This window comes from Sturnus vulgaris, chromosome 1 (genome assembly GCF_052056855.1).
Source record: "Sturnus vulgaris isolate bStuVul1 chromosome 1, bStuVul1.hap1, whole genome shotgun sequence".
Taxonomy (NCBI): Eukaryota; Metazoa; Chordata; class Aves; order Passeriformes; family Sturnidae; genus Sturnus; species Sturnus vulgaris.
The window spans coordinates 117,027,853-117,055,345 of record NC_142243.1 but is presented as its reverse complement, the minus strand read 5'-3'; the positions used below and the strand labels follow the sequence as shown (position 1 = coordinate 117,055,345).

General features: G+C 40.0%; 1 protein-coding gene across 1 annotated transcript in view; it reads left to right on the top strand.

Moving 5' to 3' along the window:
* The first annotated feature begins 2,433 nt into the window (after positions 1–2,433).
* ALKAL1 (ALK and LTK ligand 1) overlaps positions 2,434–27,493 on the top strand; it is a 35,339-nt gene continuing 10,279 nt past the window's right edge. Inside the window, exon 1 of the mRNA XM_088174915.1 lies at positions 2,434–2,755. Within this exon, the coding sequence (XP_088031041.1) occupies positions 2,449–2,755 (307 nt within the window). The 5' untranslated portion in view covers positions 2,434–2,448. The remainder of the gene's footprint in view (positions 2,756–27,493) is intronic.

The following is a 27,493-nucleotide window of genomic DNA, read 5'->3' as shown; positions in this document are numbered from 1 at the left end:
GATTAGGTTCCATGGAAAAATTCAGTCCCATTCTGTGGTGTCAATATATGTCTCTGAGGGCAAAATAAAAGAATACTAAGATAATGATAAGCAAATGGAGAGAAAATTTGGGATTTATTTTGTAGTGGTTATTTTATTTCTGTTTTATTTCTCATCTGATTACTGCTCCCCTTTCCCTCTTCATTGAACTTAGCCATCGGCTTGACATCGGCTCCTTATATAAAAGAAGCAAAAGCAGGAAACCTCCTGGCAAGAAAGAGAATGGCACCTTCCTTCAGTTATCCTGGGAATCCACTGGTCAGACCAATGTATTTAGTGCAGTACACTGACCTCTAAAAATTTTTTTTGTATGATAAAACCCTTTGCAAGCCTTTATCAAACATGGTTTGATCTCTGATCTTTGTGGGATCACACCCCCAAAGGGCAGTGAGGATAGCCCAAGCAGTGGATGATGTGGAGAAGAAGCTTGTTCCCATCACCTCACAGTCCCTGTGAGATACAGCCCAGAGTGTGTGCTGCCTGAGACAGCCAGAGAAGTGTATGAATGAGGGAGTTTGGGGAAAGAGACAAAGTTTGTAGGGAAATGCGTGCCAGACAGATTCAGAATAGTTTAAATCTCTTTCAAGTCTAAATTCCCCATTTTTGCATCTTAAAGGATATCTCAAATGTTTTTTCTTTCTGTCCCACTCATTAAGTAAATATATAAGTGGTAACTTATGACAAAGAGTTATACTTGCAAAATACCAACATAAAATATTATCTGGTATAATCTGAAATATATGTGTTGCTTTTCAATCTATTAAGCCTACCTGCGTACAACTGATCTCTGAAAGCGGAGATTTTATTTGCTAATTTTTGGCTGATCTACTTAGGGCTTTAGGAGGCAAGTTTTTTAACCTGTGAGTTTAATGATTTAGTTAGGTCACTACCTTTTCTGTGAGCTTTTCATTAAGTTTAATTTCAAAATTTAAAACAGCTGTTTTGAAAAAGCAAATTTTTACAAGGTTCATAGTCCGTGAATTCACCTGCCAAAGACAGACTACCACTTTCCTTTGCCATCGAAACAGGACCAAATTTATACACACTTCAGATTTTGCTCACGGCTTCTTGGTTCAATAAAAAAGGGGGGAATTAAATAGTTTCCTTGTTGTACTCTCAAGGGAATCCCGCTAAGTTAAAGCACATTTTAATCTCTTGAGCTGGCAGCTTTATTAGTAAGCGTTCCCCAATCTTCAGGGAAATCTAATTTCACAAATAGATCGGAGTCACTTCAAACGCAGCTTTCAGTTGCCATCCACCGGGGGACAAACGGGGAGGAGGAAGTTTGTCAGAAAAGACCCTCTGTGAGCCCAAGAGTGATTACCAGAGGTGTCTCCATCGACTGCCACCCACCTAAAGTCGATAGTACTCAAATGAGTACGCCGGTGTGGACTATATAAGAGAAGCGCATGGCCCTGAAGGGCGCATCCCCCATCTCCGGGCGCAGCACCGAGCGCCCCAGTCCGCGCCCGGCGGAGCCTCCGCGGGGACACGGGCTCTCGGACGGCGGCACAGCACCTCGCTCCCCAGACCGCACCACCCCGCGCCCAGCCGGACTCGCCTCTGCCTGAAGGTAAGCGGGGACACGGGCTCTCCGGAGGGGATCTTGGCGCCGAGCGAGGGGGTGTCGCTGCTGCCCCGGCAGCGAACCGAGGGTCGTTCCCCGGTTACTGCCCGGGTTCGCCGTGCGCCCCGGCACGGCGGGGAGGGAGAGAGAGCCCGGGACCGTCGGGGAAAGCCGGCTCCCTTGAGGCTCCGATTAACTCCTTCGCCCAAGAGGATTTGCAAGGCAAGCCAACTAGAAAACCGTTTGTAAATAACAGAATTTCCCTCCCTCCCTCTTAATCCTACCCTTTTCTATAATTAGAATAGCTTACTTAGAGCATTAAGTGCTGCTCTCGAAGCCCCAGCCTGTGGTAATTGTTTTCGCCCTCTACACCCTGATTTGCGGCACTTCCAATGCAACTCGCCCCTCACTGAACTCCATCCTTTTGCCGTCCGTGCTCGCTCCCCGAAGCCCCGATGTGGCACTGCCGGGCGGCCGGAGGAGGCTGACCCATCGCGTGGGCTCCGCCGGCAGAACCGGGAGGCACCAGCGGGCGCGGGGACTCCAGGGGCAAAGGGAGCCGAGCAAATCCCCTGCAAAACCCCGTACCGCGAATATGTGCGGCGCGGTTAATAATCTTCCTCTAATCCGTGTCTATTAAACGCAGCCTCCGCGGAGCCGGGCGACAGGGGGGCCAGCGGGGCCGGCCCGTCGGGTCCGCGCTCGGCCGGCGCTCCGCGGGCCGTGCCCGGGCGGGCGGGCGGGGGTGCCCCCGGGCGCGGCATGGGGGGCGGGCGGGTGGGGTGCGGGCCGGGCCCGGCGCTGACCGCCTTCGCTCTCTGCCTCCTCCCAGCGCCGCAGAGATGCGAGGGGCGAAGAAGCGCCAGGCGCTGCCCGCCATCGTGCTCCTGCTGCTGGCCTCGGCCCCGCCGCCGCCGGGCGCCGAGGGCAGGGACGTGCCCGCCGCCGGAGCCGAGCGGGGGGCGCTCCTCGACATCCTCCTGCAAGCCCTGGGCGACGACGGCCGCCCGCTGCCGCCCCGCCCGCCGCGGCGGGACCGGGTGATCTCCCGGCGGTACAGTGGCGGCAGTGCCCCTCCGACAGAGCCCCGCGCCTCCGCCGCCGCCGCCCCGCCGCCCCCGCGGCTCTTCGCCGCCGCCCGGCACGGAGGTAAGAGACGCCGCGCTGCCCCGCGCAGGGAGCCGGGGCGTGCAGCCCCTCCGGGTCCCGTCCCCGCCGCCTCCTCCCGCTGCCGAGCCCGACGGCTCCTCTGCCGGCGCATCCCGCTGCGGGAGGGAGCGGACGGGCGGAAAGCGGTCGGGGGATGCCCTCCCATCGCCCCGGGGCTGCCTCGGCGGGGGCTCTGCCCTTGCTGAATTCGAGCCCCGCTGAGGGCAGCGCAGCCCAGCCCCGCTCCCCGGCTGGAGCTGTGGGGGTATCCGAGACGGAAGGGAGGAGAGGGTCACTGGGGCTTCGGCACCTTCGGCCGGCGGGTCAGCCGCGGCCAGCATTGATCTACAGCCCCTCAGAGCAAGCCTTCCATCTTCCCTATACTGCAGCTCAGCCCCATTTCTCCCCAGTCTTAGGGCGCTGCTCTGATCTGCACAAAGAGGTTACATGGCCAATCTGGGCGACAGCTCTCTGGACCTACTCCTTTAAACTTCCTCTTCAGCTTTGCTGGTTCCCATGTGATGCACTTCTCTAGTGTTTCAGGGCAGGTGCAGAAGATTCAGACCGAGATGGGCACGGGGCTCATTTCGCCTTTCGGAGGATGCTCAGACTGGGGCAGGGAGCCATCTGCAGCACTGGCACGGGCCAGGTCTGGCAGTGACAGCAGGGGCAGCTCAGGGCCAAGCACAGCTGCCTGGTGATAGTCACACTATCTTTGTCCAGGAGACTGACACTGCTAGGCTTCATGCAGAGCTGTGCAAAAACATTTCCTCCTGGAATGGAGCTGCCTGAGAGGTTTATGTGGGTTAGGATCGTACAGTGCTGTAAAAAAGGAGAATCTAGTGACTGTCCCTGGCTGAAGCCCGCTAATATTTTTCTCTTGTTGCCTGCCACAGACCTTGCTGGAGAGAAACCAAACTGAGGAACCCCAAGGAAGTTCGGTTTCTTAGGGATTTGTGTCCCTGGAGAGCGCCCTTGTGGCTGGTAATGGGTGAAGCTGAGATGCAGCCCTCCTCAAGTCCCACTGGTAGACTTACTCTTTTCTGTTCACTAGTCTATTTTAAATTAAATTAAGCCCAATTTTGGAAAAACAGGAAATTGGATAACAAATTCAGAAGTTAATAGGTGAATAACTGATTGGTAGGGTGGCACTTGTGCAGGGAGATTGCTGCACGTTCTAAGGAAACTGGGCTAAAATTTATCAATCAAAAAGTAATCAATGCTCTGGCCTTGGAAGCTTCTCAGTCTGATCTGCTCCAGGTATTGAACTGTACATTCATAAGGGGTTGTATTGTCTCAGTGAGCTTCCACATATTCTTGCTTTTTCAGACCATAAAGTTTCTGGTAGTTATGGAAAACCAGCTCAAACCAGATTGCCATGGATTTGTGTGCTGACTGGAGAGGATGCTGCAGGTTATCAACATGACTGGTCCTAACTGTTTATTTACTGTGGCTTGAATTCTTTTATGTGCTATGTGTAAGACCTCAACCCATGAAAAAAGTAAAATTATTTTTTCAATACAGATAACATGAAGGCTTACATTCTTGTTTTCCAGAGGATGACAGAATAGTATAAACCTGAGAATTAGTCTCAGGTATACTTTGCAATAATTATAACAATAATTACTATTATCAGGTGGTTTGAATTAAGATTCTGTTTTGGACAACCGTCTTTCCCATTTGAGATGTTTGTTCTTAACTAAATAATTCTATTTAACTGTAGAAAGCATAAATATTTCAAAATATTTATGTAACTTAGAAGGGGAATTTTCTTAAATCCGTCAGTATTATACACAGTAAGATTGTGTTTTCTGTTAGTTGTTACTTTGAGCAACTATGTTGCAGACAAAAGGAACAGCTGAACATCCTTAGAGAAATTCTCCAGCCGTCACTGGCACAGATGCAGTGTCCTTGGGGCAGCCATAAAGGTAGCTGCCTCTCCAGCCTAGAAAGAGCAGACAATTTAAATAATAGTCAAATTTTTATATTCATCTCATTTTTTGTTGCCAACACCAAGGATACAAATTATTACCTGTCATGATGGTGCGTACTTGCTTTTTGGGATACAGGATTGTGACAAGGCTTTTCTTACAAGTAATTAACTCTTTTTTTAATAACTCCTGTCACCAACACATTAATGGCAGCTTTTTACTCCACCTGATCATCAGCTGATCGGAATGGCTTATCTTCCCCTCAGACAGGAAAGTTGTTGCATTCTGTTGAGTACTCAGCCAAGCATTTGAAACTGGAGTTATGTATTTTGATTGTCTGTAGCTGCTGAAAATCAAACCCAAGTGTCTGATTTAAAAGACAATTAAGCAGCTAATTACTTCTTTTGTTTGAAACAAAAAACATCCAGAATAGTGCTGTATACAGTACAGAGAATGAAAGACAAAGAATTTCAGTGTGTTTTCTCTTTTCCTTTTTTTTTTTTTTTTCTTTTCTGAGGATGCTACTCTTTATTATCAATTACTTGAATAGCAGGAGGACTGAAATGTGCTTCTCCTCCTGTTCTCTCATTCCCTCACTCTCAGGACTCTCTTCAGCTTTAGTCCAGCCACTGACTTAGCTGCACCTCCACACTCACCCTTCTTTTATTTCATTTAGGGGCTTGGTAAATTATTTGTATAGTGAGAAAGCTGACCTTGAGTACCAGTTAGGGAATTCTAAGGGCAGCACAGGGCAAGTGGCTACAGCACATGTCCAGGGGTGAGGTTTGAGAGAGAATGGGACCTCCTTCTTAGATTGATGGGGTCCTGCTCATTTATCTCAGGCCATACTGGAAAAGCCCAGCACCCATAAGGTGTCTTTGATGAGGCAGAAAAAAGAAGAACGAAACAATTACCTGTCAGACATTGTTTGGATGCATGAAGAGGAATATGAAAGTGGTTTTGGTCTGTGATACCCCATCTGGATGTGGCTTGCAGGTGGTTCATGGAGAGGTCCTGAGTCAGGGCTATGCCATGGGAATAAGAGAGTGTTCTACTTCATGTGGTTTTGTCACATAGCAAAGGGGCATGCCTGAAATAGAATGGTCACTCAAACCTCCCCTACTGTGTGGGACAGTGAGATGATGTGATCTGCCTGGAAAGGACTCTTTAGGTCTTTCTTGCCCCTTAATGACCAGGGTTATATTCCATGTCTTGTGCTTCTTAACCATTAGAAAATTTGTGTCATGGTTCTTCTATGACCCAGAACACTTACATATGCAATAGAAATACCATTTTCACCATCACTTTAGCTGTCTTAACTTCTTATCTCTTTTATCCCTACATGTTCAAAAGTCTTATCTTGCACAGATCTGTCCCTGTTTTTCTTGATGATCTGATAAATGTGAGTGAGCACTTACTCTGAGCAGTACTTTTAGAAGAAATTTCAACTAACCAAAAAGCAATCTTCATATTTTCTAGGATTCCTGGTAGGATGTTGCTAAAAATACAAGTCATTCCTTTGAGTTATTATATCCAGTGAGATTAAAATTTCTGTCATAACATCCTTTACTTGCTTGATTTCCATTAAGTTTCTATGCTTGAGTATGATTTTTTTTTTTCACTGAGAAGTGTCTTAAAGTTTTTTAAGCTTAGTGATGAAAGCTCTTTAATGGATAATCTTTTTTATAACTATCCCCTGCTTCTGATGCATAACGGTGGTCAGCTTTTTTTATGAAGAAAGCATGTATTTTCACAAAGAGAAGATTCAGCTTCAGGTTATTTTTGGATGTCACGTCAGGGGAACTAGAATAGTTTGTCATTCTCTTAGATTTTCTTTGTTGCAGTCATTCAAGCACTTTCCTCAAAACCAGAATAGCTTCCATGTAATTAGATTTAAAGAAATCTTGAGAAATAAAAAAATCTACTTTGACTATTCTTTCCTTACATGTTGCCCACCAAGGTGCAGAAAGGAGTAATCAAAACTTATAAGCTTTCGGGGGCTGAAATTTCCCTTTTGTCCTGAGAGACCAACAAGACATTTTAAAACATTTTGAGAGTAGTCATTTTTCAAGCATGAAGGAATGAAGATAAATATTGCTTTGAGTTTATGAGCGTGTTCAAATTAGCCTCCTGAGCATATCTACTTCAGATTTAGAATAACATATCAGAGAAGAGAATTTGGCGCTCAAAATATTTAAACTTTGAGGTTGCACTTACTAATTTAGTTTTATGCCAAAATTTCTTACACATCATCAGCAGAAAACTGTAAGTTGTCCTATGACATAGTGCCAGTTTAACCATTATTCAACCTGAATTAGATTTGAAAGATATCTTTGAGGTTTATTTTAGTTTATGGCTAAATCAAACACTTGTATATCCTATGTAAGGCATAAGAAAAGTTTTATTCTTTTTCCTTACTTAAAGAGATCTCCTGTAAGTGCAGTGATAATTACAGCTGGAAGTACCTAAGAAGACCTGCTGTGCCTAATACTAAACTACTTCAGTGAATGTAATTACAGATCTGGAATAAAAAAAGGAGACCATTGAGGAATGTAAACTTTGTCTCTAAGAAATTAAAATGTATGGTATGACATAACACAGAGTTATTTGTAATACTTAAGCCTCATCCGATTATTATTATTCCTGTTAATAAGATAGCTTCTCTTTTCTTTTTTTTTTTTTTTTTTTTTTTTTTTTTTTTTTTTTAACTGTATTATGTTAATAGGAATTGTTGGGTATTCAGGAGACTTTGAAGATGAGAGTTAATAAAACTATATTTTTCAAAATCACATTTACCAAAAACACATTATCTTAGAAATTAGCAAAATAGTGGATAAAATCAGTTTAAAAGAAGAATAACTGTTACATTAAAGACATAGAAAAATCTTCTAATTTATACTATTCATTTGTGATTCTCCTAACTGACATTTTTGAATGAATTATTTTTACAGTCAAGTTCGTAGGTAGGCTTTTCTGAAACAAAACCAGGCAAACATATTCTTCTTTTGAAAGATTAATAGAATACATATTTCAAATGGGCATTTATTTTTTAATGAGGTGGACATGATCTGGAAATAAATTCTAAGTGCGTATATTCCCGATCTAGTGGTTAAAAGAAAATATATTCACATATTTTAGCAAGTGTCATGAATCTTCAAATCCTATTCAGCTGAACATCCATATGGCAGTGTCCTTGGGACAGGGCTTGGGTGCTGGGAGGAGTGAAGATTCCCTGGGGCAATGTGCTTCCCAGGCCAGTGGTTCCTAAGGCAGGTTCCTGAGAGGGGCTGTGAGGACCTCAGCACACCACGAGGCAGAAATATAGACAGTCCCAGAGGGTTCAGAGGAAATAACCATTATCTCTGCTTCTACCATGGTTAGGTGTCAGTTCCACCCAAAAAAATACAAGTGAGCAGGATAGATTTTAATTTCCTTTGATGAATGGAAGTCCCAAATGCTGCAGAAGTTATATATTCCCCCAGTTCGTGATCTGTCACACCACTGCTACGTTCGTTTCCCTGCCTGCTTGGGTTTTTAGGCGCATTGTGCAATGTGACTTTTAACAGCAATACTCTGTGTTTGGCAAACGTAACTGCCAGACATCATAGCAGGACCTCTGAACAAAAGGCATCTGAAATCTAGGATAAGACAAAAGTCTTCCATATCGTGGTGGAGAATGTCAAACCCATGGACCAACCCTGAGAGCTGACGAGGGAGTGAGCAAAGATCAAACATACATGTTGAATACATGGAGACCCAAAATACAGTGAAGTACCAGAGTAGTCCTTCAAACGTAGCGGTCTCCAAGGGCTTTGCTCTCACTCCCTTTAATTCCAATGAGGGGCACTCGATATCTGGGATGTTGTGCTGTCCTGGCACAGAAAGGGAGAAGCCTCATTGAGCTGCAGTTCCCTGAGCAGCAAACATTTCAGAGTGCACTGTGCTGTCCCAGGAGCAAGATAGGATGTCAGCGTATGGAAAGGTTTTCTGTTGAGCTATTGCTTTGATCAATAAGAGGAGATCTTCTGGGTTTTGTTTTAATCCTATTTCATATTTTTATGAAACTTGTATTAGCACAACACAATTACTAACGTGTGCAGCTCTGGCCCCTAAAAAGTGAATGTCAGAATTTTCACTATATTACACCAGAATTGTGCCTGAAGTACACCAGGACTTCTCCAATATCCAGCAAAGTGAATAGCAAAGAAAACAGAAGTTTTGTTTCAAAGTAGATCTGCATGCATTATTATCTGTAATTCAGGAGCACCATGAATTTTGTATTAGTCCAGCTTGGCCCTCAGCCAAGAAGAAGAGCTGATACATTTTTGTGCAGTTTTTTTTCTTTATATTACATACAATTTGATTTGTCTATCAAGAAAAAATGGCAGGTCTCTGTGTTTTTGTGGTTTGTTATTTCAGGTGTTAGTCTGCCAGGGAAAGCCACTGAGAGGTGGGAGAATGGCAGTGCACAGGTATAAGGCTTTGTAAAACATTTACTGTTTGGTAGATAGCCTCTAGCCTTGAAAATACACTGCTTCAAGTGTGGAGATGATGTTTTTTAAATAAGTGTGTATATTCAGGGAGAAAGTTATAAAAAGAGAATTATACATGCACTCATACATCTAGGCACACAGACTTCTCTTTTAAGCAATAAGGTTTGAGGGCAATTTGCATGAGAATGATGTTATGTTTTAGGCCCACTTGTGATTTCAGAGTTACCTATGCGACTTATAAAGGCTTATATTTTCCAAAGTGCTTAACACAGCAGAAAAACAATTGCAAAGTAGTTGTCACTGTGGAAAGCTATAAGCAAAACTTCTTAATCAATGAGATACCCAAGAAAGATGCTCCATCTGCAAAAAGAGGCATTGAAAGGCTGCAGAGAGAAAGGCGTGACTGGTTCCATGCCGAAAGTACATGTGAGGCCACTGTCTGCATTGGGATAATTTTATTCTTAAAGATCTCTCCAAGTGACCTGCAAGTAGTTTTTGGAAGGGGAACATATCCTCTTAATAATTTGTAAGACTTGTTTTAAAACATATCAAATAAGTACACTGTAATAGTCATGGTAAATATCTTCTTTTTCATTATATGCATTCAGATGACATTGTACTGGAAAAACAAACAAAAAAAAAGCTCAGTTACCTGCTTATGTTTGTTTTTGTGGTTGATGGTTAGGATCTTCTGTTCAACTGAAGGACGACTGCTTCATTTTGTCACTTGTGAATTAGAGGTTACTACTTTTGTGTAAGTCCTACAGGCTGTTTACTCAAGTTTTGTGGGTTTTAAATATTGGCCAATTGGAAAACAGTTGCTCTAGTGAGGGGTTTAATTGACTATTGATTACATACTGAGGGCACAATTCTTTAGGTTATAAACAAGATTTAACACATGAAGGATCCAAGAATTTGATTGATTAGTGGGCATTTTGATATTATCCTACATTTTGTTGTGTCTGCTTGTGCAAAATTTCATTGATGTGCAGTGCTCCACTGTTTTACCAAAACAGTGCTTAAAAATGTGTTTGTTTAATATAAGCCTTAACATCAGTGACAAATACTGTTTGGAGTTACAAATTGTGGCTACTTTGTTTTAAAACACACGGTTAAAATGTATGTAGCCAAGGAAAAACCACTCATGATAAAGGCAAAATTTTGAATGCTAAGAATATTTAAACTTTTTTTTGTAAGTTTCTTCTTGTTGTTTTTTAAAGTCTATTAAGTTTTTCTTTCTCAATTCAAGTAAGTTGGTTCAATTGCATTTCAGTACATGTTCTCTTACTACATAATTTGAAATCTGTGTCTTTGGCTTAAAGAAAAACATTTAAAGTTACCTTATCAAAGCAATTGTTGTCATGTTCCTTGCAGATTTTAGACAGCATCCTGTGCCATAGCACAAATCTAATTAATGCTTTGCTACTCAAATTATTTTCTCCTTTTTTTAACTTAAGTCTGTAAAATAAACTGAAAAGCAAAATAAAACCCTACTGGAAACAGTCAGACAATTTTTCTTCGTTAACCTGTGTTATTTATGACGACTTTAAAATGAAGTGTTAGAAAATGCATCCTTGTCAGTGTATGTGGCAGTAGTGGATATATGCCCTGGATTAGTAAAACACTTAAATCCCATTGGATTAAAATAAGTAAGGAGATAGCTGTGATTTTATTACTCTAATCATGATAGAGTAATTACTTCTTTGTCTATTTATGACATGGTGTGCCTAACACATGAGACACTTCTCTGCTGTCACAGAAATTTCAATTTAAGAAATTTAGGAAAAGGATTTTCAGAACTTGTCTTTTACACAGTAAACGAAGAGTTATGGCTGTGATATACTAATAAGAGGATTTCTTGTGGCTTTCAGGAAAATCTTCTGGGTCAGAAGGTAATCTAGAGCAGGCTAATTGCTTGCATTTGATGCTATGCACCTAAAGTTTGAATGGACCTCTTGGTCAGCAGTAAATTAACAAAGCCCACCATTTGGGCTTCCCATTATTATATGATCAAATGCTATGTTCGTTCAGTATTCAGTACCCCCCTTATTCAGTACCAAGTCACTTTTCCAGATATCAGGAAACTTTCATTCTTTCAGAAAAGAGACTACTACAAAATAAATAATTTGTGTGGATAAGACTGGCAAAGGTACAGCAGATTTACACTCAGATCTACTCCCCATGAACAGGGTGGCTCTACATTACCTACACAATGGAGTCACTCCAGGCATGGATGTGCAACTCAGCTGCATGGGAATATGGAGGATCACTTACATAAGATGCAGTCAGGGCTTTCAAAATCCTTGAAACAAATCCAAATGACACATTTATACTGAAGCCCACTGTCCCAGAACAAAGCAACACCTCCAGAAATGCCTTGCTTCTCCTTCTTTACTTTTGGCTGGGATAGCTTTTCCTTTCCTGTCTGAACAAGGAGTGAGAGAAGGAGAAAATCTGGAGATTAACTATTACAAATGCGTTAAGTGTTATCTTAGAATAAATAGAAAACCTCTCAAGTATTAAGAGTAACACTTTCTCTGCAGTAGCACTATCTCAGAATACCAGAATATTTTAACAGTGACAGTGGTATAAAAAATCAGGGAAATATTAAAGTTGCTCAGTCACAAAACATGGAAAGTGTTTTCTGCTTTTTTATTTAAAGTTAGCTCTCTGCTCAGCACCTTTTGGCCCACTGAAATGTATGTTTGCATGTATGTTACACCTGCTTACGGTCCTTGAAGATAAAACTTCCAATATTAGTATGTCTAAGTAGCTTACTATTATTGATTCATTTATAGGAAACACTCGCATAAAATATTTTGATCTTAGTTATATTTTATAAGCAGTCTCCTTATGTAACTATGAGAGCGTAAAATGACCTTAGCCTGAGTATAAACCTAACATATGATCACTGGGAACGTCTTTAAAGTAGCAGTTTAAAATAAAGTGTCTATAATGGAGAAATAGTGTATTATTAATCCATTTGTGACAATTCTGTATCTGTTCTAACTTGGAAAGATATAGAAATATTTCTAAAATAAGCACAGGAAATTTAAAGTACAGTTAAACATTACCATTTGCACAGCAATCAACCTGGAGCCTATTCATATTTAGAAAAAAGAACAGGGTCTAATTAAGCTCCAGCAAACTCAATTCTATTTCCTTTCACACCAATAGAGTTTGCCTGTTTGTCAGCGCTGAGTTTGGCTTGTAATGCAGCTAAGCACATGTCATCAGTTTTCATTCAGTCAATTCAACTAGTTCATATACTGCCTTTGATGTATTGCAGCTGTTCTTGTGTTTAATTTATGCAAATATTCCAGAATCTACATTTATTAGCAGCCATGATAGCTAAAACAGAGTGCTTTGCATTGAGTCCTGCAGAATTGCACGAAGTGAATTTCCTCTTAATGCTTACAGATTTATAGTCGCTGTATCTTATTCTAAGAGTGGTTTTGCCTTAAGTCAAGAGACCTCCAATAACTTTCCAGGCATATCTTGGAGTCTCTGGATTCATCTGAAATATCATCTGAAATATCTTGATAGTTTAGTGATTCCAAGTAGCTGATAGACAAATCAATGAAAATTGCTTTCTGTTATAGAAAAAAAAAAAAAAGATGAGTAGGGAAAGATAACTTCAGTAAATAATGCCTTGACCGGTTTTTCCTGTATGTCTCATTTTTTCAGTGAATTATCCTTTTGTAAGTTTAATCAACAATTAGTATAGTAATACATCTTTCTTCTTGGAAAGGGGGAAGTACATATTCATGGCTTAGTATTCAAAATAGAAGGGGTTTCATAATACCCTGCATTTTCTCATTTGAATTATTTAGGGATATGCCATCCTATTTATAAGATTTTATTTTAAAAAGAGGGATGTTTTGCTTAAACTGATACATCAGATCTGTAATAGTTTTGAGATTTTTTTTTCTTTACTTTTTAAAATAAAAAATATGTATTTTAGTGTTTTACGTGTTCACATGTCTGTCAGAGGAGAAAAAAAAAAAGGTGAAGTATGCACATAGTGCTTATCTGTATGTATGTGGTGCTGTTCCAGAGCTTCATAATGTAAAACATAGTAGTTAAATAACTTTTTATATTTCAAATGAAAACTTAACAGAATGCATTAAACATTGATCTTTATCCTTTCTAGTTTTAACTGTTTTCTAAAGTGATAGCTAATAGCGATAGCAGAAAATAACCACATACACTACAATTGGCTTATTTCTTGATAAAATAAGCATTTTCTGATGGAAACAGGGATTTGTTGAGAGGGAAAAAAAAGAAATCCATCCTTCTTAATGTTCTTTTGCCAAGCTAATATAAGGGTCTCCACAGGCAAGGATTAACTAATACAAATATGCTTTCTGAGCAGCTATTGAAGAATTACTAATAAACATAATTACAGCTGAGTTCAAGACAGCCAACCTTGTAAATATATCCTGGTATAATTTCATTACGCTTGGCTGAAGCCCTAGAAGAAGCCAATGCTTCAATCTCTTTGTTCAAGTCTTAATGAATTATTGGAAAGTGGCTGATTAAAAAGCATTGGATCAGAAGAGGCTGCTGCACTCTGAATGTTGCTCTCTTTGATGTTGTTTACCTCCCAAGTTGACTAATTTCCTTGGCCAATAATCTCTGTGCATGAAGCTCTGAGCCTGCTTTGTTGGACCATTATATTTGGAAGACAAATGTGGTAGGTAGCTGGTGAACATTGTAAGTGTTCGTTGGAACTCACACCTCAGAATAGAATTCTCCCCAGAAGTAGGGCACAGCTATATGGTAGTCAAAAGGGATACAACAAAATAAGTGAGATGCCCAAGCAGACCTTTAGTTTCATCTTAGAAACCACACTTTCCATAATTAGTCCTTTTTTTTTTTTCTCTTTGTTAAACCTGTTTGCTACCAGTTTCCAGTTATGTCCAAAATCAATGACTGTGTGACACTGGGAAAGAGCTGTGGCCACATTATGTGCCAGCATATACTTGTGGAGAACTCCAGATTCTAGTTAATCAAAAATGAGCACAGGCATAAGGGATTGGGATGCTAGTGCATCTTGAGATTGGACTCAGATCCTTGACTGATTCCTTGACAGTCTGAACATATTCAAAAATGTGGATGAAGCTTGAATAATTGGTGGTCCCTTCACAAAATCTTAGCATTGCTCCGTTACTTCCCACAGCACAGATAGGAGGCAGTCCCTCTGTGAGCATTCACATTTCCCAGCAGATCAGTTCCACACTGCATTGTTGGTTAAAGCAGAGTCAAGTAAGTGCAGTGTTAAACTGCATCCTGATTTTTTTCATCTCCATTAAACTAGTCTCACTTAAAGTTCTTCTCATTGCATGCATCCCTTACAATAATGCAAAAGGAGCCATAAGGTTCCCCACTCAGGCAATGGTTGACAACACTCTATTCAGATTGTGTGGAATTTTTCAGTTGAATCTGTCTTCAGATTGTCCTCTCCCACAGCCTCAGCTCTCTTAGAGTGGGGATGGGGGTTAAGAAGTTGGCATGCTTGGATTGAGGCTCTTTAGGGATGACCTTGCACTATGATTAAATTATTAAACATGGCCTGCACAGATAGAAGTGACCCAGAGTACATGGGTTTGGAGCTGAGCTATCTCATTGGTAACACACCTTGGAAGGGTCCTCTGTTGTATGTCTTCCTAAATACCACAGAAGGAGCATCAGAGCAGACTGTACTTTTACTTCATATACACAGCTTAAGGATTATTTCAAATTAACCCTATAGGTTTAGTTTGAAGAGGCAAGTATATAGGCTAAGGATATTTGAAGCATGGTAATGAGGAATGTAGCCCAGGACTAGTAATTTACCCTTTCTCATAAGAGTATGGTAAAGATTCAGAGGGTGAAATAGAGGAGGAAATAATAAGAAAGCTGATTTTGCCAGACAGGTAAAGACTTATTCATGCTGGTGGAATCTCCAGCTGGGAAAATCCATGATTGTTATAACCTCTGTGCCACCAGAACAGAAAAAAGGGTTGGCTCAGAGAAGAGAATCTGGCTCAAAGAACTTAAAATAAATATCAGATGTCAGAGCTGTGACTTAATTGTTTAGCTAAGTAGATCATGTGAATTACACACAGATTGAGGACCTGGTTTTGCTCCTGTTGAAATCAAGAAGAACAGAATCAGGGCATACTCTCCTTCCAACACTTTTCAGTCCTCAAAAATGTGTTATTTGAGAGAACACCAGCTCCTAAAATAATTGTACCGGCCAGGAATCCAGAGAGCTGCTTCTACACAACTGCTTTGTGGTTTATTGCTGTAAACATAAGCTAAGACTCTAAACAGAACCAATTTCCTTAGTTGCTCTTGGTTTTTATTCCAAAATTTCATATTCAAACAATGGATTCTGTCACTAACTATGGCAATTGGAACTCCCAGTTCAGACAGTGTTTTTTGACAGTCTCAAAGAGATAAATTGAGATGTACAATTATTTTCCTCTGTCAATTGTAGTCTTGCATTACAGCTCTTCCAGTCTTGAAATTAGCCCTGATCCCCAGCTCAAAGACATTAACTTATAAAAATCCCCTTGGGAAACTGTAGTTTTGAAAGACTCATAACTTCATAGAGATTTTTTTTTCTAAAAACATCTAAGAGATGTTTGATACTTTTGTGAATAAAAGGAGATTTTTTTTTGAGTCTCACCACTTTTAATCCTACACTAATGAATGCTTCCTTTAGTATTTTAAAATTCTCTATTAAAAATATTACCTCCCCCCCCACCTTTATTCATTAAGGCTTTATAGGAGTGAGGAAACTACCCAAAGAAGGACAGTAGCCCCTAAAAACTTGAGAGGAATTTTTGGTTACAACCAAAATTAAATTACCTGGAGCTGACTGACAATCTTACATTCAGGAAGAAGGGTATGGTTTTGGGAGAATGCTTCACATGTGCAATTGAAGTATATTTCTATTATCTGGCTAAGATCCTTCACATAGTTCTAGTGACAAGGTGAAATACTGGTGGACATGTGACAGAAAAAAAATATTTGGAAACATCTACAATAAATGCATAGACTGACATGTATTTGTACAAATTCTGTCTGAATGATGAATGACTTAGTACAGCATGTAACTGATACATTATAAAGGAACAGAGCATAGAGAAATTATTTAGTATTGTATTTCTGGACATACTTGGAAGATGTTGTGGGAAATATTCTGATTTAGATAGGGTGGTCCTTACGTGCTTGTTTCTGCATTCATACTGCAGCTAGGGCTCAGCTTCAAGTTCGTGATGATGATAATACCATTACAGCAGCCTTTTAACCAGAATTGAGCTGTGATTTCTTTTTATGTGAAATGAAAGTACAGTGTCTAGGCACTTAGCGAGTGATTATGTTTCCTTCACAAATGGTGAATTAAGCAAAGAAAAATCAAAGTTTGAGGGGAAGAGGAGGAACATAACATTCCTAGTGTTGAAAAACATGAATAGTTCATAGCAGGAGAAACTATCTTCCCCATTCCCAGTCCACCTATCCTGACACTTCAGACACAATTAAATGTTTCTTGTGTAGCTTGAGTGAGTTATCTCCCTCCAGCTTTAGGTTATATCCTTCCCACAGTTCAGTGCCCAGTCTTGGAGGAGCCAACTCTAGGGATAATCTGTTGCCCTTAAGAGGATGTTGAACTGGTGGCTGGCAAGCCCTTTCAGGCCGTAAATAGTCATTGCTCTGCTGAGGTGGGGAGGCCTCCCTGGAATTACTGTTCGTGCTGTTAATTGTCTTCATAGCAACGATTGCTAACTATTCCTGTCACTCTCTGCTCTCACTTGCAGCTCAGCAGAGGCCAGACAAGGTGTGGAGGCCAAGCAGAATGCAAAGGAGGGGAGAAGGCAAAGGGCAATGGCTTGGCAAGAGTAGGGCAGGGACAGGGAAGAGTGGGGAAGTATCTGTCTGGGTCCTTACCATGGATGTGAACAGATCTGTATCATCCTCCCCTGATTGCAAGGCAACCTTTTCTGCTTCTAAGGCTACTGAAGGGCCTTGGTTAAACAAAGTTGTCCTCCATAGCTTCTGGAGGATTGACCTTGGTATGAGAAAAGGTAAGAATGTGGTTTGTATCCACTGAAAGTGCTCCAAGTGATACAAGATGACCACCAAATAGTCCTATGCCTGTTTCTCCTATTTTGTACTCTTATATCTGGACGAGTTTTCCCATCCCTGCCCTTGCACTGTCGCAGGTGCTTTTACTTTTGAATAATATGGTGATGTGGATCACAGAGAGTGGGAAATTGAGACTACATGAACAGTTATGATATCTCAAAGATGGTCCCCAGAGTTCAACTCAGAAAGCTGGGAAAGGAAAGAACTTCTTTATTCTTTTTAATTAGCAGCATAATAAAATGAAAAACAAAGTCAAGTAAAATCAGTATGTGTTTGCTTTGTTTATTTTTACTGATCTGATTTTGCATAAGTTTTTATTGAAAAATTGTTTTCACCTGAAACATAGGAAAACTTGGAGACAAAAGTTTATCTCAGAGGACTTTGTGTCACTTCTCCTTCCTGCACTTGCATGAAGGAAGGCAGGTTTCCCAGAGTCCATCCCTCATTATGTTTGGGATGGACTGTGCTTGCAAGACTGCCATGATCCTAGCTGCAATAGCACAGCATTGTCCCTGGCTGGGGAAATCTGCTCTCATTATGTCCTGTGATGTTTCATAGAGAGGTACAAGCATTGCAGGACTGAAGCTCTTGCTTTCTCAAAAAAGACTTCATTCATTTTCTGCCACAGATGAATGGAGAAAAAACTTCAGCAGTGAAGAAAATTTAGAATACAAATGAGCACAAATTTAGAATATAAATTTAGAATAGAAATGAGCACATAACGCCTTCTGAGACAGCAGCACAATTATGGCTCTGGTGCTTTGGAAAGAGAAACTTGAAAAAAATAGACTGCTTTAAAAGTTATCTGTCACATGATGTACACCAAAGTCCATTTGGTTTTCTTAAAAACAATGATGGTTTACAGTTTGAAACATCAAAAAGGCCCTGGGTAATGGGCCTTTTTTCATAAAAACTAGTGCTGAATCAGTAGGATGTTACTTACAGATTTGCCAGAAATGTGGCAAGGAGTTTGAGACATTTAATTTCTAATCCCATGTACTCCTTTGTATGTAGTAGTAAGTAAACTGAATTAATTCAGAAACTGACTCCATTTAATGATTTGCAGTAAACAAAGAACAGGGGATTTAGGGATAAAACACTGTGGCAAATAAATGTACTTCTTCTCAAGGTTTAAGAACGTGTTTTGGTTCATGGTTTACAAGCTTGCATCATTTTTAGGTAAGATGTAGGATTTAATCAGAAGGACTCCAGGAAAAAGGCAGTAGTAGGGATTTAAGGAGAAATTATCCCTCTTAGGTGTTCATAGGCCATGATTCAGCAGGGATGGTAGAACGCTAAACATAACTGAGATAGTTATTTTGAATTAAAATTGGTATTTCTCACTTCGAATCATTTGGCTGAAGCCTATTTGATTTATTGAATCCAGCTATCTGCTATTTCAGGAAGCACATCCAAGAATCTTGTTCATAACTTTTTCAAATAAAGGGAATGTGCCAAGCTAATGTAAGACTTCTCTTGCTTGTTTATCAGTTATGAGAGATAAATAAGTGCCCCTTTATTCTTGAAGAAAGATCCAAGTCACGTCTTTTGTGTTGCTATTTATATTATAGTATGTACAGAATCTTCCATACTATTTATAACAGTGTTCCTCAAGTTTACTGCCCCATTGCTCAAATAAATTCTATAAATCCAACTGAAATTAAGTGTCTCATATATGTCACTTTTTTTCTTTATATCCACCTGAAGGTCTCTGTAATAACAATAAAATTGAAAACTACTTGAATAAAAAAATGCTCTCCGTAATTCTCTTAAAATTACATGAATGAGGTGTTGGTGAGTGAGAGGGAATATATGACCATCAGTGAGAGTAGAATTTGACTCTGGTCACTGTAAAAAGGCAGCACTTCAAATTGAATGTCAAGACTATTTTTAGAAATCTTAAAAGAAAGAATGAATATTACATTCCAAGCAAAAGGTGAGTAATGAGAAATTTGAAATACTTCAAATCTATTCACATCTGTAGTGTGCAAATCAAACAAATTTTATGAGGACATATAAACACAGATCTACAGACAAAAACTAAGCATGCAGAACTCGAAAAGTTTTATGCCTTTGCCCTTTGTATATTTTTAATGGGCTTATTTTCACATTTTACTACCATTTGTAGGTGTCCTTATCTGTTTTGGGGTTTTTTTGTCAGTTTTAGGAATCTCATTGTACAATAATTTGCGCATTTTTTTGAAATGCCCAGTATTTGCAATACTGCAGTTTCAATAGAACCAAATTGATTGCAATTATTCTCCTGAATGCCCTGTGGAGATTAATCCCCCTGGTTTTAAGGGAGAAGCTGATGGAGATAAGACTTAAAAGGGTGAATAAGAGAAATGGGACATATGTGAGTAGACATTCTGGGATAAGAGTGAATGGTTGACTCTACAGCAAAGAAGACAAAAATAGAAATGGTGACTAAATGCCAGACTGTGATTTTGAAAGCTAGTACTTCCTTTTACACCCATCTTTAGCAGAGTTAATAACAACACTGATTTTTTTAGTGTAATACTCTTGACAATGGTAAACTTCATCAATCATTATGAAAGCAGACCCTCATAGGCTTTCTCTTTGGAGTCATTCCATTGTACTTCTAAACTGCCTGATGTCACAGCCCACTTCATTACTCAAGTTTCTGGTGAATGTTCCAGAAAAAAACCTTAAAATTTTATATATACAAGACTGTTATATTGCACTGTTATGGTTCGAAAGGGAGCCTCGTTTGGTTTTTTGCCTTTGTCTATGAGGATTTCCCACCCACCTCTGGTCCAGAGCAAGCCAGAGGGAATGGAGAGAAAAGGGAACTACCTCAAAAGACCAGATGTTGTATTCATAACTAAACTTGGAAGAATTTGAAAATATATCAATTAATCTGTATTTAAAAGGAGTATTATTTGCCATGTTCACATCAGAAAAGTATTACTGGAATGAATATCAAGGTAAGAAAATGTTAAGTCACTGGTTTTGAATATCCTTAGGAGCACTGTTTCCAGTCTGGACAAATAATTAAACATATAAGCATTTATTAGACATGGGAACAGAATTAGCATTTTAGGACTTCACTAATGCGGTCCAATAGCATATCACAATGTGCCTTCCAATTTTCTGTATAAATAAAGTTGTAATGCCAAACAAAAATATTATGGACAGCAAATAAGTTCAAAGAGATTCGGATAGTGTTTATGTCTACTCTTTGAGAGGATAAATTGACCAAGTCATTAATTATGAATTCTTAATTGCACTCTATGTGTAACCCTTAAGCTCTGGAGTATATTTTGTGCTGTGGGAACTGAAAGGGCTCCCATTAGGAAGGGAAATGGAAGGCCTGGTAAACTCTGCTCTCAGAGCAAGAAGGTATGCATGACTACTTTCAACATATTCTACATTCAGTAGATGGCAGTGGTATGCAGTGATATATTAATTCCCGATTTTCTCTTGAGCAGACACCTCTGTGAATCCAAGCAGTATTGATTTGGGGATTTATCTGAGGCTTTTTCTTCCCCAGAAAATACTGTGGTACTTGATAATTCCTCACTTGCTAGAGTAGAACGTGACAGAAAATAAAAAAAATTCCTAAGTTATTGTAATCTTCTTTACGCAGCCCTTAGAGGAATCTGGTAAGTTTTGAATTTCAAGCAGCAATATTACATCCAGAAAGGAATGTGTCTGTCTGGAGCATTGCCTCATTTTCCATCTATGCTCAGTATGTACACACCAAAGTCTCAAAACAAAAGTATTCAGTAAGTGGGAACTCTGTGTGTTACTTAACAGGAGTAGTAACACAATGACCTCTTGGAACACTGCCCACAGAAATAGATATTTTCCCTTGTCTAAAGGAATGAATTGCAGATCTAGTGGGGGAAAGCAGGCTATGTGAGTTGGAGTGGGGGTATATAAACAAACAATAAGACAATTGGAAACTATTGTAAAGCTTTTAACTGCAGAAAACTGGAAGAAAAAGAACAAAACAAAAGAAGAAATACCATTTATGTAGTGGAAATAGCAGATGAGTAGTCTAAGAGAATGAAAATACATAATTTAAGTAGATATTTTCTCATATGGCAGTTATTTCTTACACAAATAATATAAAATGTTTAATGATTTATGATTGATAATGATATAAGGAGTTGCTCCTTGTTGCACAAACGTTTTTTTATTTTTTTCCTTCTCTATAGGAGACTGCAATAGGAAAAGCATAAAATCTATTAGTCTGTGAACTGAGTTGTAATACAACCAAAAATTCATCCTAAGCATTTTGAGCACTCTTAAGGACCTCAGAATCAATTGGTGGTCCCTTAGCAGGGAATAAAAATGTCACACATTTTCGAGAAAGTGCATACTCCATTTCTCTGCTGTTTCAGACACCACATGAGGAATCACAGAAACATTTTAATCTATACTGATATATCTATTGTGTACAGAAAAAAAAAGTAATATCATTCTGGTAGCAACGGCACAGCAGCATAGAAAAGATAGCATTTCCAGCCTAGGCAAAGCTGCTGGAAGTCCTCAGATTTTCAGGTAAGGACTTTGTCCAGCCCTGGGCCCAGAAGTAAGAGTTTTGTGCAATCTGGTCACAGCTGAAGTGTAATAATGAAAGGAGGAAATTAATTAATTTTAATTGGTTGGGGTACTGAAGAAAGAAGTTTATGCAAATTGATTCAACCATGCTTAATGTTATCTGTTGCTGAGGGCTGTGCTGGGAGCTGCTCTCCTGAGCACTGTGAAACCTCGGTGTGGAAAGTGCCCAGCCAGGGACTGGGATCGATTCCCTGTCCCAGCTGCCCACAGTGGTGACCACATGTTTCTGTCTATCTCTACCAGCTATAGCCAGGTCAGAGCTCTAAGCACGCTCTGTTTGTTCACAGGGTATTTTATCTGTGATTCTCAGGTTTACTCCACACCACACTGAATTCTTATCAAATGAACATTAACAATTTTTTCTCCACTAGGATGCCTTATCTTTGCTCTTTGAATTGTTTTCTATTTTGAGCAAAACTCTTTTTATTTTTTTTTAAACTGAGGCAGTACATCTATTTCTAAAAGTTGTAGGAATAATTATGTATGTAGATTAAATTCAGAGAAAGGATATTTTTGAACATTAAGTTTTTGAATAGAATTTTTTGGTTTTTTTTAACACTGTTTTTCCATGGTTTCACTTATATTTGGGACAATCATGCTGCAGATACTTTCATCCTGGCATTGCACTGTCATTCTATTTACTCATCTTCATAGCATATCACTTTACTTGGGTATTATTATCTTGTTCTGGTTGAATTTCATCTCTGTTGCTTCAATTCTTCTGGGGACTTATAAAATTCTTTAGAAATTTACATTTGAAAGATTTTCTTATCACTTTTATCACCAAACATTTTATTTTCCGTGCTAATTAAACTATCTTGACATTGTTGAAAGTATGCAACCCTCTTGCTAGTAGTGTTTCACCTTTTATTGTTGCAGCAGGCAAGAATTGCCATCTTTAGGCAAGGTGGAGAATTTGTAGTAAAGATAGTAGTAGTAGAAAAGACTGTAGTAAAGACAGTTTTGCTGACAGTGTTCCAATAGTTTTGGGAGCATGATATTTCAAGCATTGCAAGATTTATTTGTATACTATGAACCAATATAGTCTTTGTATAGTTGAAACTTAGGAGAGCCTTGTGTTTTAAAAATCTCACATTTTTTAAAAACTGCTAAAATATACTGTGTTGTAAGCAGTTTCATGACATAAAATGTTCTTTCTAAAAAGCAAAACAAAACAAAAAACCCCAATCCACATTCTATTTTCATGTCAAATTGTTTTGGAAGCCTACATCTGGGTTTATAATAGAAGAGTCAGCTGCATCTTACTGCTGACAGTTTTCTTCGGCCATTTCACAGATAGGAAAATGCTCAAGTGTAGTGGGTTGACTCTGTCTGGATGACAGAGACTCACCAATGCTTCTCTATCACTCCTCTCTGCAACTGGACAGGGGACAGAAAATATAATGAAGGTTCATGAGTTGAGATAAGGACCAGGAGAGATCAGTCACCAAATATCGTTATGGGCAAAACAGGCTGGAATTAGAGATACTAATTGAATTTACTACTTGCAAAATCAGAGCAGGATAATGCAAAGTAATATAAGACCTTAAGAACACCTTCCCCCACCCCTGACTACTTCTCAGCTCTGCCTCCTCCCACTCAGTGGCAGAGGGAGACAGGGAATGGATATTGTTCATTGCATGTCGTTTCTGCTGCTGTTCCAGCATGGTATCCCTCTCACAGGAGAAAATTCTTCATTAACTTCTCCAGCTGGAGCCCATCCCATAGAGAACAGTCCTCCACAAACTGCTGTTATATGGGCTGCTCTTTCACAGGGTGCAGTCCTTTAAGGACAGGCTGCTCCAGTGTGGATCCCCATAGGGTCACAAGTCCTGCCAGGAAAGCTGCTCTAGCGTGAGCTTCTCTCTCTCTGGGTGTGCAGATCTTTGCTAGGACTCTGCTCTACTATCATGGGCCTCCCAGAGGTTCACAGCTTTCTCTCAGGCATCCATCTACTCTGGTGTGGGCTCCTCCATGGGCTGCAGATGGATCTCTACATCCCCCCGGACCTTCATGGGCTGCAGGGGCAGAGCTGCCTCACTATGGTCTGCACCACGGGCTGTAGGGGAATCCAGCTCCAGTCAAATGTAGCACCTCCTCCCCTTCCTCCTTCTCCACTGACCTTGGTGTCTGCAGAGCTGTTCCTCTCAATGTTTTCAGTCTGCTCTTGTCTGGCTGTAGTTACGTCTACACAATAACTTCTTTTTATATTCTTCTTAAAAATGTTATCACAAAGGTGTTACCACCGTTTCTGATTAGCCCAGCCTTGACCACTGGAGCACTTTTGCTGCCCGATTGACACTAATTCTCTGAATAAACTAAAAATATACAAAAACTGTCTGCTCAGAGCATTAACAAATGGAGATCTTGATTTTTTTCTGCCTGAAGATGTGGAGGTTTTATGTTCCAAGTCAACAAACTGTTGTGTGGAGTTGGCATATTTCAGGGCTGCGATCACAGTTCTTTTTATTTGTACTCCATTGAGACATGAATGTTACTGGCACAATTATGGTGATGTGTACTGGAGACAGTGCAAACACAGGGTAAAAATCAGCACCTGCTGTCACAACTTTGTAGTCTGAACAGACAAAAGACAGAAACTAAAGGCCCAAGAAGGTGAAAAGACCCATTGAAGGTGGAGCTATGTCTTAAGTTGCAAGCTGAGGACAAACCTGAGACCAAGCTGTAGTTTATTTAATCTCTTACCTTTTTGCAATTTCACTCAAATTAGTGAAAAATTAAACATTCCTGTCAGCTGCTGGGTACTGAATAACAACTGAAAGAATAATCTTCTGGGGAATTAGCTTTACAACAGTGGTTAAATTAACTTTGAAAAGGTTATAACAGAATTTGAGAGAGGAGAGATGAATCAGCTGTTGGTTACTGATCCCTAGCTCAGACCTGGCTGGCTCTCACTATTACCACATTTATCCCAGCTAGGATAAAACTCAGGCAGATCTAGTCACCCCTTGGCTAAAGCCATGAGATCTCTGAAATGTCACAGCTTGATAAAACTAACAGTATGGATTGATTTAGAATCAACTTTGCATTATAAACTTAACCATTCTGTCTGTGAAGCAGAGCTGGGAAAACCCTCTAAATTTGCCTTTTCCCTAGAGTTCACCATAAATATTTCTGCTATTTTAGACAGAAGAGCCAGTAGCAAATCCATCTTAGCACCATTTAATAGCTGCCCATTGCCAGTGATGTCTATGGAAGGACAGGTAATATTTTGCCCCAAATGAGTAAATATATAAGGATACACATAGAGGTTCTGATGTAAATAAGAAATAAATCCTTGAACTAAGGTTATTTATGACTATAAACTGAGATTATGCCCAGAACCAATACAGGGGCAATAGCTCAAGTGCCTTTTAACTCAGATGTACTCTGTGGTGAGAAGTGCAGACTCTGTAAGCCTGGGCTTATAAGAATGCCACAGTCTAAATATTCTCCTAGATGATTAAAACCAATGTTACTATATTCCATAGGATATATACTGACTGTATTTTAATAGTTTGTGTAATGTGTCTTGAGGCAAGAATGGATTGAGTAAGCTTTATCCACTCAGTATTTCCTGTTCATGTGGGTTTCATACTTAAAATATATTATTTTTTCATTTTCCTGTTTCTTTTTTAAATTTTCTCAGTGTGACTTTGAAGTGTTTTGATTTTAGTAATAGTTTGGCAATCTATTTTATGATATTAACACTTTGGCTTTTCTTTTGTGACAATAGTATGTCAAAGGAATTTAACTTGCATTGTGAGGATATGTGAAAATGGACACCTTAACAGGTGATAGATAACGCATGAAATGTGACTGGAGTAGCTAAGGACTTGTTAGAAGCCAGAAAAAGCTGGTTCAGGGTCTTTTTCATGGTGATTTTTTGCTGCTTTATTGAAGAGCTTGTTAGAAGTAGGTATGGACTTGATACCCTGCTTCTGGCTGCGGTGTGATCAGGAGTCAGTGACACATGCTCTATTCAAAGAAGATATTCATTAGTTTGATTGAAATGCTGGCTCCTTTGAGACCTCAGACTCGCAGTTGTGTGCAGACAGAAGGGCTTGGCTACGCTGCTGGAAGAAGGGAGAGAATGACTGTGCTTGTGTTGGGCAATTCACAGTTCAGGGGGAGTAGCCCCTGCCATGAGAGCCAGAAGCGTTGCAGGAACCTGTGCCGCCCGTGATTCTCATACAAACGAGCCGAGGTTGTTTTTGTGAGAGGCTGGGGCTCCCTGGTTGTGTTCTACCCTGCACTATTAAGCAAAGGAGCGCTTGGAGGGAGCAGAGGCACGGGCACATGCTGAAAAGCTGATTGCTGCCCGCAGGGACAGCAGCCGCAGCAGGGAGCAGCAGGCACGCAGGCAGGGTCACTGGGCTGCTTTTCAACACACCACTGACCTACATTTCCCTGCTGGGGCAGGCCAGGCTGGGCTGGTGTGAGCCCTGGCCCAGTGTGTGCTACTCGTGCAAAGCAGACTCTGCAGTGTTCCTTCTCAGGCTTACCAACACAGCTACAGCTGCGATTTTATACTGGCAATGAATAACTCCTTGACACAGCATCAATCCGTCCTCCTGTTTCACCTTCTGGGCATGAAGGGATGGGGTTTTGGCTGTATACAGACTTTTCCTAAATAATTTTATAGGGCAAATAGAGAATTTTATGGGGCAAAAGGCAGCTACTGTTCCCAAAGGAAATTCTATGCACTTCGCAAGTGTCTGTATTTAAATGTTCTTTGTCTGAGCAAGAATAGTCAGCTCCTAATCCACCCTTCACCAGGCCGTGGTTCTTCATCAGTACTTGTCCATTCAAAACTCACATCTCACATCCATTCATCTCATTCAAAGCTCACAACAACTGTTTCCCTACTTTACCTTTTTATAGTCTTCATTCTGTATAATTTTAAACTACCAGCATTTCTTATTAGAATTCTAAGTTTATTGGAGAAGGGGTGGCATTTCTTCTGCAATAAGAAAAGAAATTAGTTAAAACTGATATTTTTAAGGAATCTTAAGTAAAGTAGGTCTCCTAACCTTGATGAGTTGCTGTAAGACTTGGACATTTTATCTTAAAATCCCAGCCTAAAAATACACCCATATGACCTCTGAGAAACTGCCTAAAGCCATTGGTAACAATTTATCTTGGCAGTTAACCAACATCTTCCTATAGTATGAAAGGAAACTAGCTCTCTTCTGAGCTAAATATTAGTTCGGATTGGGAATTGAAAAAAATGAAGGAGAACACAGAGATTTAATATTACTTTGGATGTAAAGAAATATTTTTAGTGAATAAGTATATTTAACATCAAGTCCTAATGCTGCAAGTTAGTCATGCTCCTTGTCTAACTGCCAGGGAAGGTTCTTTGAATTTGATAACAGCCAGCTTACCAGTAATACCTGCAGGTACTCAAAAATTTAGTAATATGTTTTTTCAGTGGAAAATTCACAAGATGGGGGGGAGGTGTACCAGTTCTGAGGATATTTACTTGCATCACTAGTTTCTACTGTCAGCCAGAGGCAACATCCCATTGAAAAAAAAAAAAAAAGAGGAAAATAAAAGAAAAAGGAAATTTGTCTTTTTGTGTCAGT